Raw genomic sequence first — 14,437 nt, forward strand, 5'->3', positions numbered from 1 at the left:
AAAACCAGGCGAGCGGTGATACGCCCCATTCCCCACAGATATTCTGGCAGGGTTTAACACCCTATACATCTGCACAGATATAATTGATGATCCACGAGGTGGGGACAGCCATGTCCCGTTGTACATATTGCAGGGGAAAAGAAGGAAGTTCTTACGACAAGCCACACTACGTACCACTTAGTCAGTTTGATGAGATCTGTATTGAAGTAAAATCTGATCAGAGTCAATTGGTTTCATTCATAGTGGAAAAGGTGATAGCAAAATTACACTTCAGACCCATCAAACAAACTTTTAGAATTTAAGATGCAACCACAGTAACTCTACGATGATCCTCCAAGGTATGTTGAAAACTACACAACACAGGCCGGTAACAGATTACCGGGGTATCATGGTAGAACTGCAATGTATGGGGCTGGTGTAGGGGGCCTTTTCCTAGGGCTTTTCCGGGTGGCAATACCTTTGTTGAAGCGTGGTTTCTCAATGGCAAAACCACATTTGAAAAATGCAGCGAGGAATTTATGTTGGCGAGGTTGTCAGCAATGTTATGGCATGCCAAACAAAACAGCAGGATGGATCAGGATTGATGGTTATGACTCAAGGTGTTAGAAAGAGACCACCTGGTAAAGAGTAAAAACCACAAGAATGAGACAAAAACAAGAGCCATGGTTAAAAGAAGACACACCGCTCGGAGGACACTCAAAGGGAACCCCACAAGTTTGATTAAAGAACATACAGCTCTGGAAGAAATTAAGAGTCCACTCCTAATTTTTCTTAAATCAGCATCTCTATATGCATGGCAGCCATTCCATTCCAGTGTCTTTTAAATTCCAACACAGGCACACCTCATTTTACTTAATGAGTTACAGATTAGGTGATTACCTGAAGCAAATCTAATTTAATATGGAAAAGGATAAAAACCACTGCTGTGATCATCACTATCCTATTGCAATAGGACCAGCTGGATGGCAAAAACAGTGCAAGATGATGAATGTCAACTAATTCGAATGTTGCTCAACAACCGTAGGATGACACCAAGTGACCTACAAAAAAAATGGCAAACAGCACCTGGGGTGAAGTGCACGACGAAGACGGTTTGAAACAGGCTCCAAGGGCAGGGCTGAAGTTGGGTAAAGCTAAAAAGAGCTCTTCATCAATGAGAAGCAAAGAAGAGCCAGGCTGAAGTTTCCAAAAGACTATAGGGATTGGACCACAGAGGAATGGAGTAAGGTCATCTTCTCTGATGAGTCAAATTTTCAGCTTTGCCCAACACCTCGTTGTCTAATCATTAGACACAGACCTGGATAACGAGGATCAATGATGAACTGGGGCAGATTTGTCTTTGTGAAGTTTGCATGAATCAAACCAAGTACAAGGTTATCCTGGAAGAACACCTGCCTTCTTTTGCTCTGACAATGTTCCCCAACTCTGAGAATAGTTTTTTCCAGCAGGACAATGCTCCATGCCACACAGCCAGGTCAATCAAGGTGTGGATGGAGGACCACCAGATCAAGACTCTGTCATGGCCAGCCCAATCGCCAGACCTGAACCCCATTGAAAACCTCTGGAATTTGATCAAGAGGAAGATGGATGGTCACAAGCCATCAAACAATGCCAAGCTACTTGAATTTTTGTGCCAGAAGTGGCATAAAGTCACCCAACATCAATGTGACAGACTGGTGGAGAGCATGCCAAGACGCATGAAACCTGTGATTAAAAATCAGGGTTATTCCACCAAATTTCTTTTTCTGAACTCTCCCTAAGTTAAAACATTTGTATTTTGTTGTTGAAAAATGAATATGAATTTGTTTTCTTTGCATTATTTGAAGTCAGAAAACAATGCATATTTCTTCGGTTATTTTGACCAGTTGTTTTCTAGAAATAAATACTCAAAATGACTTTGTATTCAGAATTTGGGTGTAATGTTGTCAGTTGTTTATAGAATAAAACAAAACTGTTAACCTTTCTCAAACACATACCTATGAATAGTAAAACCAGTAAAACAGATGATTTTGCATTGGTCTCTTAGAGCACATGTCTGGTGGATGTAAGAAAACGGAGATGGATTTTTTCACAGTTCCTTTTACACAGACATCGATTGAGAAAAATTCACACATTGAAATACCAACCCTATCAGCAATTTCAGACACAGCCCCTCTGGAGATCTTTCTTGCTGGAAATGGCGAAGACTACATTGACCTAAACAACACTTTGTACCTACGTGTAAAAGTCACTAAACCAGATGGAACTAATATTGATGCCGGAGCACGTGTTGGGGTTATCAACTACCCGATAGCCACCCTATTTTCACAAGTGTATGTCTCCTTGTGTGATCATTTAATTTGCAAAAGTAGCAACATATTACCCTACAGAGCCATTATGGATTATGGATGTGATACATTAAAGAACATTTTCATCTGGTTTGTTTTATAAAGATGCCGCAGGTTACATGGATGTTACGGACCCTGCAGGCGAGAACGATGGACTCACGAAAAGGGCTGCCTATTCAGCGGATAGTATAACATTTGAAATGATTGGCCATGAAACTTGGCACAATCAAGCATTACTCAACCACTGCCAAATACCTGACTGAAAGAGTGCGTATGAAGACATTTAGTTTACCGGTGGGGGTCGCGTTTGCAACCAGGACAACCTTTTTAGGACCCTTGCCAAAATGTATTGTCGTTGGATTGGTGGACAATGACAGTTTTACAGGACGTTACACAAAAATCTATTTAATTTCAGACATTATAATTTGGAGTTCATGACTATGTATGTGGACGGTCAGCAATTTCATAGCAAACCGTTCCAACCAGATTACACAACGGGGTCAGCAGTGCGTGCATTTTACCAATTGGCCTTAGCTTCAGGAAAACACCTAAAGGACTAAGCCTTGGCTATTGACAGGTCTGACTTCTTACACGGCTATGCCCATTATGCATTCAACTGTGCACCGGATGAGGAATGTGGTCAGCACCTATCCTTGATCAAGTCAGGGAATGTACGACTTGAGATGAGGTTCAGACAACCACTGCCCCACACAATTTATTTGGTTGTTTATAAAAATGTTGACTCCATTATCGTAGTGTCAAACCGGAGACAAGTCATGGTTGACTACTATTAGGAAAACGGTGTGGAAATGAATACCACAGAGATAACTGTTGTGGTGAACCAATTTTCATCTAGGACTCATTTTTATGGTGTGCTGGCATGCGACCAACTACCTAGTGGACCAGTCTGAGATGTTGCATCAATGATGATTGTTAAATCACATCCGCGCAATCATCGGAGCACTGGCTGGCTATTCACATCACAGACGTTGGCGTTGGAAGGTTTCATGACAGTTTTGGAAACCCCCCCAGATTTAATGTATTTTCCATGTATTTTCATGTAAGTCAATCAGTGTAATTCTGCAAACCTGTGAGAATGGAATATAGTTCAATGTCCAGGACATGATTTCAACCACTTGTGGACAACATTGTGTGTTCTTTATCTAATGACAAGAGGTCTGAGTAATAAAGATCCTATGTCTTTTTGTATTGATGATTTACGAAATAATAGTCTCAAAGTTTGCAAATGTTTAATTGCACACAATATGCTCCATCTTGTGAATTGTTTAATTTGTGTCATGGTTGTTGAAGAAATAGATGTGTAAAAGTAAATTGTGTATGTCTGCTTTATTATTCAAAAATAAAACCAATCGTAAAACCACATCAATGTTTACATAGTATTTTTCATACAATTATTCAAGGCAAATCATACACTTTGACAGTGAATAACAAATTATAAAAAAAATAATAATACATTAAAATGGAAGCCATTTTGTGGGGTCTGTGGTAAGGGATTCAAAGAAAGCTTTGGTTGGTTGATAACCAGTTGTGGGGGGTGTGGTACTGGAATAGGTGTGTGGCTAAATGATCCATTGTGTCACCAGACAAATTGATTGTATGCCTTACAAGCTAATTTGGAAAAGTTGTAAAAGGCATGTTGAGAACTCCCCCCACCCCAAAGACCTTCTAGCGTCACCAAGTTTGTTGGTTGCTGTCTCACTTTTAATCAGATCCAACAGGTGCGAACCCTTGATTATCTTTCCTTTGAAAATCAATTCACCATTTGAAGTCCATGAAGTAAAATCTTTAGACTTGTGCATTCTGTTAAGAATATATTCAACATTATTCCTACTCCTCGCAGGCACATTATCCAAAATGTAATCAATAAGGTTAACATTTCGATCAATAGTTTCAGTTTCATCAGCTCCAGTCTCAGACCCGGCTAGACTTAAAGTCAGTGTATTTGTGTCAAGCTCCCCCTGTTTAACAAGTCAAAAATCTTTGTAAAATGGCATAGTATCTTTTAGCTTTTTCATGTAAATCCACATCAGGCTTCAACGGGTATATTGCAGATTTATGAGTCCAAATAATTTTCAACAGATTGTCTTATATCTGTGCTAGTAGTTTTGGATTTGCTCTGTTTTTCTACCTGATGTTGTGGCACCAGAAACCTTTTCTGAGCATGATCCATGTTGTTTAACCGTGCCTCGATGAAATTAGACTGGTTAGGAATGGTACTGCAACGCTTAGTAACGGTAGCAGAAAACCTCCAGATTGGTTGATGGTTAATCTTTTCTTTGTGACAGAAGTGTTCTTTCTAGAGATGTATATAATTTTGGCTTTTTGTCTCCTTACTTTTTGGAGCTGCGATTCTGTTAAGGGTATATTTCCGCGTATTAGATTAAGAGCTATTTCACAGAGTGATAGAATTAGGTCGGTGGAAGTTGAATGAAAAATAACTTTCCATTGACTTGCCGGTGCCTTAAAAAGCATCTTCAAAGTGGTACATTTCTACTAGTGCGTTTAGACATGATCAAACTTTCTTAGGAACATAGACGATAGGCCAATCCCCTGAAAATAACCCTGTTCTCAGACGGCAGTCTTCTGGTGTTGTAGCTTTAAAGTCAAAAAGTAAATAACCAAAAGGTGGATGTGTTGCGTCAATAAAACTCTCCATGAAGACCAGAGATAGACCAGGGTATATCTGTCTGCCTAAAATGCTAATCGGCTGATTGTCACAGGGGTTTTTAAACAAGATGAGTTTGTGTTCAAGTTAATAGACAGACACACCATCAACATAGTAGGCACCCTTTTTTCATTTCACCCCAGTTCAGGGCATGCTGTATTGATACAGTACAGGCCAAAAGTTTGGACACACCTTCTCATTCAATGTGTTTCCTTTATTTTCATGACTATTTACATTGTAGATTCTCACTGAAGGCATCAAAACTATGAATTAACACATGTGGAATTATGTACCAACCTTTTCAAGCCTAAGATCACATCCCAAGTCCAAATGTAAACCAAGATCTACCACTTGCAAAACATTATGAAAAAACGAGGCCACAATGTAGTTTGACATTCTTTGTTGCCTGTTAGTCACTAGCAAAATAATTATTATACAAATAGTATATAACAATACAAACTGTCAACTATAATTAAACATTTTCAACATTAATATAACATTAAGTATTTCCACAGGCTTATTACTCATATATAAACACAACAATCAGTCAATTACAGGCCTAAGCCAATAATGTTTCACTTTCCCTTTTAAAACATATTTCAAACACTTCAAAATGGTAAGTGCAACTAGCATACAAAATATTATGTCATCCTTCAATTCTTCAAAAATATGTTCACAGAACTTACAGACCTACTACTAATCATTAGTCATTACCTCAATAAACAATCAATTACAGGCCTAAAACAATAATGTACAGCACTAATTCTCTTTCCCTTTTTCAACAACATAAAGACCTCTTTTTAACAATATAGCCAACAGATTTCAAAGCAATACTCCCTCAATCTGGGGGCTCAGATGAGATTATCTCCCCACACACATACTGTATATTCAATGTGAAAAACAGAAAGCACAAAGCCTTTCTTTAAAACGTATTTCGTTTTGTATTAATTGTATCTTAATTCTAATAAATTCTTAGTAGGAAAATTAGTTATTAATCCATATGAAATGTGCATTTCTCTCCGGCACGTTCTGCGAAGATCGCGGGTCAGTATCATCAACTTCATCTTTGCAGCCAACACAAAAAAAACATTTGTTTATTAATAAACAATTAAAAGTCTCATTGAAATATTTTACATATTCATAATCATTACTTTTGCTGGTTCTTTGAGAAAGCTTTTAGGTGCCGTTTACATGAACGCGTCACCACTCCATCCGAACCGTAAACATAGAGAGAGCTCTTCATATGTAAACTATAGGCTATTTGATTGGACAGCCTCTCCCTCCCCTAGACACCATTTACTGCACACAATAGACTCACACATGGTGCATTTTAAATTAATAAATAATAATTAATACAAATATATATATGTATTTTTTCTCTGATTTTGAAAACTCTTCGCGATCGACTTAAAATGCTTCCAAGATCGACTTGTCGACCGCGATCGACGGGTTGGTGACTCCTGTTCTAGTTTCTTCAAAGTAGCCACCCTTTGCTCTGATTAATGCTTTGCACACTCTTGGCATTCTCTTGATGAGCTTGGAAAGGTAGTCACCTGAAATGGTTTTCCAACAGTCTTGAAGGAGTTCCCAGAGATGCTTAGCACTTGTTGGCCCTTTTGCCTTCACTCTGCGGTCCAGCTCACCCCAAACCAGCTCGATTGGGTTCAGGTCCGGTGACTGTGGAGGCCAGGTCATCTGGCGCAGCACTCCATCATGCTCCTTCTTGGTCAAATAGCCCTTACACAGCCTGGAGGTGTGTTTGGGGTCATTGTCCTGTTGAAAAATACATGATGGTCCAACTAAACGCAAACCGGATGGGATGGCATGTCTCTGCAGAATAAATCCCCAAAAGTGTCACCAGCAAAGCACCCCCACACCATCACACCTCCTCCTCCATCCTTCACTGTGGGAACCAGGCATGTAGAATCCATCTGTTCACCTTTTCTGCGTCGCACAAAGACATGGCGGTTGGAACCAAAAATCTTAAATTTGGACTCATTAGACCAAAGCACAGATTTCCACTGGTCTAATGTCCATTCCTTGTGTATCTTGGCCCAAACAAATCTCTTCTGCTTGTTGCCTCTCCTTAGCAGTGGTTTCCTAGCAGCTACTTGACCATGAAGGCCTGATTCGCGCAGTCTCCTCTTAACAGTTGTTCATGATGGCCACTCGTTTCTCTTTACTTAGCTGATTGGTTCTTGCCATAATATGAATTCTAACAGTTGTCCAATAGGACTGTCGGCTGTGTATCAACCTGACTTCTGCACAACACAACTGATTGTCCCAACCCCATTAATAAGGGACAAAATTCCACTAATTAACCCTGACAAGGCACACATGTGGAGTGAAAACCATTTCAGGTGACAACCTCATGAAACTCATTGAGAGAACACCAAGGGTTTGCAGCGCTATCAAAAAAGCAAAGTGTGGCAACTTTGAGGATTCAAAAATATATATATGTTTTTTGTTAAGCACATAATTACATATGTGTTCATTCATAGTTTTGCCTTCAGTGAGAATCTACGATATAAATAGTCATGAAAATAAAGAAAACGCATTGAATGAGAAGGTGTGTCCAAACTTTTGGCCTGTACTGTATATTCTATATAAAAACCATAGCGAGTGGCAAAGCCGCCAGCTTCATTGGCAGGAAGCAATGATAATCAATGTATCTCTAATTAAATGTGCTGTCTGTAAAAATCATGAGCTTGCTACCATTAGCAATAAGTGTCGTGCCAATGCCATTGTTAGCAAGGTACTGCATCAAATGTAACCACTGAAACCTTTAGAGTTGTGTGCTATAAATGTGTAGTCAGTATATTTCGGCTGTCTTAATTTTTGGAAAAAAGCAGCGACACAACCATCTCCGGCTGAACACCACGTCTCATTATCATAGCTTATTGCGCACCCAAAATATGCAGTGTGTACACCGTTCACATGATTGGCAATTCTCTCAAAATCTTAAAATATGTAGCGCTCACTGGGGTCCTCGGGTTTATAGGGTTTTATGAAACACTGATGATTCATTTCAACAGTCAGATCCATGTTATAATCAGGACACGTTTTTAGCTGTGTACTGTTAGGGACATTTCTTAAACTGATGTATTCTTACTGATTAAAGGACTGAGTCCCCATGTTTAGATAGGTAGAGGAATGTGGGAGAGGGGTATCTGGTATTTGTCTAAGGGGGCATCCTTGACTGGTAGCAGCAGATTATAGGGTTAATCGTTAATCTGCCTATCTGTATAACCCATTAGTGTCTTTCTGTAGTTTGTCCAGATGCTTTAAGTCCTCCTCAAGGTTGAGAAGGTTACCCAGGGGGGAGGGAGGACAACAGGTGCCTTGTGATATGTGATAGAACGAAGGGAATGAGTTGTATTGACATAAGACAGATGGGTAGCATCTGCATCTTACCACACCCCTTTGCCTCCCTTAAATACTGACGATTGTCCTGTGTTAATTTAGAGATTATTCATTGTTACTTTGTAACCTGTGTATTCTGTCCTTGCAAGAATAAACTGTTTATTGTGCATTTGAGTTTTTGAGTCTTACCTACCATTTTCATAAATTGTTTGGACTTTAGAAATTGCCATCACAGCACTGTTGCGCTTTATAGTTGGTAATACTAACGTTGTAATGACAGCCGCAATCGACACAGTATTTCTTCTGATCACAACTGCTAACCTAACGCCCGCACCTTTGTGGAGCTTCAAGCCTTTATGCTGTCTATAACAAAAGTCAGAATAACATATCCGCTTACAGTCATGGCACTGCTTTGTGTTATGGGGTTGGGTATGACAATCTTCTTGAAGACAGGGTTAGGGTTAGGGTTAGCCATGATCACCGTGGGTGTTAAAACCTGTATAACACCACTCAAAAACATATGACACACCCAGAAAACCCATCAGATTCATGATACCATAGAAATGGTTATCGTGTAAGTACATAAAGACGGTTCTAGGGTGGGTGTTCTCCCTGTTTTTTAACTTGGTAAAGTGAGCATCCTGTGTTAATTGAAAAACGATTTTACACCCTGTCATTTCTTCAAACCGAATAACATCTGTGAATGTCACACAATCACCTAAGGCTAAACCAACCTCCACATATACCTCACAACCACTAACCAGGGCCTCAGCATATGTGTACTGTAGGTTCAACATACCCATCAAACAAACGGAAAAACATGTAGAATCATCATTCACAACCACATATAAATGTTTTCTTTTTTTTATTAACAATCTGATCTATTAATAGTGGGGCACCACCCTCATGGTTGTTGACAATTTGTACCACCAGCTCTAGTGATCAATCATAATCTCAGCATTACTCTGCATAACACTTTCAAGTAAATTACCAAATGTGTGTTCATTATATTGATCTGCTCTCATGGTCACATGTACGGGGGTGATCAGAGATTCACCAAACAACTCAATGTGTTGTAGCACTCCTTCTTTCACCTCTGCAACATCGCCAAAATCAGACCCTCTCTCACACCCCCCCCCTGCTGAAAGACTCATTCACGCCTTCATCTCCTCCCGACTGGACTACTGCAACTCACTTCTCCACGGCATCAGCTCTACCAACATCAACCAACTCCAACTGGTCCAAGACTCATCACCCGCTCCAAATCCTGGCACCACATCACTCCAATCCTAAAACAACTCCACCGGCTTCCTATCTCCCACTGGATCATCTACAAAATCCTGGTCCTCACCTACAAAGCCCTCCACCATCTGGCCCCCTCATACCTCACTGACCTCCTCTCCCCGTACCAACCCTCACGGTCCCTCAGATCCACCTCAGCTGGTCTCTTCTCCATCCAAAAATCCAACCTCTGCAGTTTTGGGGACAGAGCCTTCTCCAGGGAAGCTCCCAGGCTCTGGAACTCCCTCCCCCAAGAGATCCGCACCTCTGAGTCCCTCACCATCTTCCAGTCCCACCTCAAGACCCATCTCTTCACCTCTGCCTATCCGTAGCCCCACGCCCCCTCCCTTCTCATTTGTGCCTGAATCTTGTTTTGCTTTTATTTGTTTTGTTTTGTTCTGTTTTTATAATCTACCTCCCCTGTAAAGCGACTTTGAGTCTAAGAAAAGCGCTATATAAATTCAATTTATTATTATTATTATCATTACCCCCACTTTGTACTAAAGATCTGAACCTTTTGAAATCACCTGGGTCGTCGCAATGAGTTTGCGTCAGAGATTTCGTTGCGGAGTCAAGTAGGTCATGTAAAAATGGGGGCTACTAATCTCAAATAACAAACCTTGCATCTGTGGATTCATGTCTGTATCGCTGTGTAACAAGGTTTTGGCCATTTCATTTGTATTTTGGGGTGTGGTCTGTTGATTATGTATAGATGTTGATGCTTGTTCTGAGTCTGGTCTGTAGTTTTATCTCTTGCCATTTTTCCAGCTTCACGTGTAAATAACAATCTACTTACAAGTTAAAATAATATTCTATCTCAAACATACATTCACATACATCACAGTTTTGATGAGTTGAAGGTAAAATATGCATTACTTTCAGCTTTCAAGCATTGTGTAATGTGGGAAAATAATGAAACAAAATGTGCTGAAGCTGTGCAACCACAAGATGGTGGGTCCATAACTGAAGCCATTATGGTGATGTAGTCTGCATCATCACTGGGTCCTCACTCTGTTGGTTGATATACAGAGTACAAAGATTCAGCTGTAGGCACATTGTCGTACTGTTAATAACATTTTAGCACAATGCTGAAAATGTCTGTAAATAGTTAGACTTACACAAAAAGTATCTGTTCAGGATGTGTAAGATTGCAACTGTGCAGTCCAATCAACACCGCTGATGATTACTTGGTCTGAAATAAAGTCAAAGAGGGTTTACAGAAGACCAAGCGTATACAGGTATTTAAAGATGATTTTTAATAATATTAAGTCTACTTACCAAGGTTAGAAGGTCCAAAAATGTGTTTTCCAAACAAGGCTGGGTTTAATTCCATTCAACCTAAACCAGAGATATAAAACAGACAATATGAAAGTGCTTGGATTGCACCAGCATGTAATTGTTTTATACATTTTTAGTTCAAATGTGTCAGTTGTTAGCATTTATAATTGCAACACAATTCAAATCAAAAATAACTTGTACTTACTATGCAAACGACATACTCCGCGCTGAAATAACAGCTGTCTTTTGTGGTAGCCGCGGATTTAATAATGACAACACAACCCAGACACCTCCAAAAGGTAATGCCGCTTACCTTTGTCATTGGTTGTACGTCATCGTTCTTCACGTTAGAACTATAGCGATTACATTGCTTAAAATTGCGAAACGGATACAGTTTAACTACTTGTATACGTATGACAAGCACATTGATACTCTCGGCCCGTAAAAATGCCATTCTCATTAGTTATCGCATGACATTACGTCATTTAATTGTATCTATTATCGACAAACTAATACGCTTACATATGAACGCTGGCTATTGTCACCATATCGCCATTAATCTCTTCAAACAAAATGTAACAAACAGAACATAAGTCCATCATACAGCAATCAGATTTCACAAGTTGCTTCTAGTCATTACAAGAACGCAACACATCTTACCCGGAAATCCCATCATCCGCACACATGAACACACACACAAACAAGTATTCACAAACTCACAAACACTACAGTTTGTAAGCATTGTTACCTGTTAAGAATTTCTACCAATGTGTAGAAAACTATCTTGCTTTAATGCTCGTAGGTTAACATATCTTGACCTGTCAACAAATCACTGTTGTTCTTGCAAATTTAAAATCAACCTTCTGGGTAACTTTGTAAAGTTTTGCCATATAATGCAACTCAAAAGTTAATGCTGACTTAAAATTCCCATTTTGATTTCACAAATCATCTTTGCTCATACGTACCAAAATAAAAGTTTTAATTTTTAACAGTTAATTTACACCCATCAACGATACGATCAACCTAGTCATAATGTCTGGTCGACCCCAGGGGTTGTTTGTTCCTTCAGAATAATAGTGTTTACAGTAGAGAACACTGGATGTATCTATAATGAACAACTATAGACCTGTATCAAATCTCCCTTTTATAGCCAAGACCATTGAGAAGGTTGTCTTCAATCAACTCAGGATTTTTGTGACCTCAGGCGGTCTCTTAGAGAAAATTCAGTCAGGTTTCCGACCTCACCACAGTACTGAAACAGCCCTGATTAAAGTTTTAAATGATATACGGCGGAATACTGATTTTGATCAAATAACAGTTCTGGTTCTATTAGATCTCAGTGCAGCATTTGACACTGTAGATCATAGAACACTTATAGATAGGCTGGAAAATTGGGTAGGACTCTCCGGGACAGTCCTTGATTGGTTCAGATCTTATCTAGATGGCCGAAGTTACTTTGTCACCATTGGTAATTATGAATCTGAGTTCCACAGGGATCAGTTCTTGGCGAACTTCTGTTCAATCTCTATATGCTACGTCTGGGCCAAATTCTACAGAACAACAACATTAACTACCACAGCTATGCCAATGATACTCAAATATATATGGCTCTCAAACCGTATGACAACAGCTCAATAGACTCTCTGTGTCCCTGTATAAAGCACAGAAATACTTGGATGAACCAAAATTGTACAATTAAACCAAGATAAAACTGAGATTATTGTGTTTGGCAACAAAAATAAAAGAACAAGTATTAGTAAAGAGCTGGATTCTCTGGCCCTTAGAACCAGGGATCAAGTGGGTAATCTTGGTGATCTGATAGACTCAGACCTCACATTTAACAGTCATATCAAAGCGGTCACCAAAACAGCATTCTATCATCTAAAAAATATAGCCAGAATAAAAGGCTTGGTGTCCCAAAAAGACCAAGAGAAGCTCATCCATCCTTTTATCTCTAGTAGGGTTGATTACTGTAATGGCCTCTTAACTGGACTGTAAAAATACTGTAAAACAACTGCAGCTCATTCAGAATGCTGCTGCTAGAATGTTAACCAGGACCAAGAGAACAGAGCACATCACTCCGGTTCTTAAATCTTTGCATTGGCTTTCAGTTACAGAATAGATTTATAAGTGGTGCTTTTAGTTTAGAAATCTCTGAATGGTTTAGGACCCAAATACATTTCTGATATGTTTGAAGAATATAAACCGAGCAGGGCTCTAAGTCCCATGAACACAGGTCAGCTAGTAGAGCCCAGAGTCCAAACTAAACATGGAGAAGCTGCGTTTAGCACTTGTGATGTACACAACTGTGATAAACTACCAGAAGATCTTAGACGTGCCCTAAACGTATACATTTTTAATTCCAGGTTAAAAACACATTCTCTTCTCATGTGCATATGACTGAGCACTTAAACTTCACCACATTGTTTAGCCTTATAGCTTCCTATGTTTTTATCCCATTTTTAATCTTTTTATGTATCCTTATTGTATTTTTATTATTATGATGGTTTCTTTTGTTCTGATGTTTTCATTTGAGTATTTGTTTTTATGTTATTGTACTTTCATATATTTTTCTTTGTAAAGCACATTGAATTGCTTCGATGTATGAATTGTGCTATATAAATAAACTTGCTTGCTTGCTTTGGTGGATTACAGCCCTTGTGTGAAACATGGGCTGTTTATTAACCAGCATATACTACAGGTTGTACTAGTGGTTATTTAGGGACCATTACAATGGGGAGATCTTAAGGCCCATCACATGTTAAAATAGAAAATGGGCAGAAACTCTCCATAATCGTAAGTCCCAACCCCTTCTTTATATCTTACACAAAAAAGCAAGATTTCACACACGAAATTTGGTGCTGAAAATTCCATGCTACACACGCATTGTAAAACATGAAATGTTAACACCCACTGGTTGTAGGACATCTGTTGTAGCACTTATCGGAACATAAAATGCAGGGGAATTTAGCATGAATTAGCATGGGGAATTAGGAACATTAGGAACTAAATTACCTATAACAATAGACTATCGACCACCATTAGGCGTGGGACGATATGAGAATTATCCCGATTCATGATTTTATCCCGATTTAACAACAATCCCAATATTGTTCTTGTGAATTTAAAAAGCCACTACAATATAATAATATCAAGGAAGGTTTTTAATAATTAACTAATACTATAATAACATCTCTAAATGTATATGGTTGCCAGCTTTGAAGAGGATGTTTAGTGGCATTTAAAATTGCTTTTTGTACTGCATTTGCCTTCATTGCACATTTATACATTGCACATCTGTAACATACATTATACTTAGTGCAAGTACATTTTCTACCCTCTTCTAGTCACACTTCTTGTTAGATGCTTACTGAATTTTGTTCAAACTTACTTGTACATCTTCAATGACAAAGATTTTTAGATATGCGCTCAACCAGTTAAATAAAACAAGTAGTCTGGCAAGAGATTTTGATTTCATTTCTTACCGGTGTTACGATGAATT

General features: G+C 39.0%; 1 protein-coding gene and 1 long non-coding RNA gene across 3 annotated transcripts in view; both read right to left on the reverse strand.

Moving 5' to 3' along the window:
* Nucleotides 1-14,437, reverse strand: part of LOC105030609 (transient receptor potential cation channel subfamily M member 4) — a 194,322-nt gene that overhangs the window by 43,787 nt on the left and 136,098 nt on the right. The window contains exon 24 of one of the 2 annotated variants that reach the window (XM_010904570.3): nucleotides 10,963-10,995. The exons of the other annotated variant lie outside the window; for it this stretch is intronic. Within the exon in view, the coding sequence (XP_010902872.1) occupies nucleotides 10,991-10,995 (5 nt within the window). The 3' untranslated portion in view covers nucleotides 10,963-10,990. Of the gene's footprint in view, nucleotides 1-10,962; nucleotides 10,996-14,437 lie in introns of those variants that run through there. 2 annotated transcript variants of the gene reach the window in all.
* LOC105030608 lies at nucleotides 9,955-10,973 on the reverse strand. The gene is made up of 3 exons (XR_829614.3): nucleotides 10,936-10,973; nucleotides 10,776-10,849; nucleotides 9,955-10,668 (listed from the first exon to the last, which is right to left on the reverse strand). It is a non-coding gene; the product is annotated as an uncharacterized LOC105030608 (long non-coding RNA).

The sequence above is a fragment of the Esox lucius genome, chromosome 5 (genome assembly GCF_011004845.1).
Source record: "Esox lucius isolate fEsoLuc1 chromosome 5, fEsoLuc1.pri, whole genome shotgun sequence".
NCBI lineage: Eukaryota > Metazoa > Chordata > Actinopteri > Esociformes > Esocidae > Esox > Esox lucius.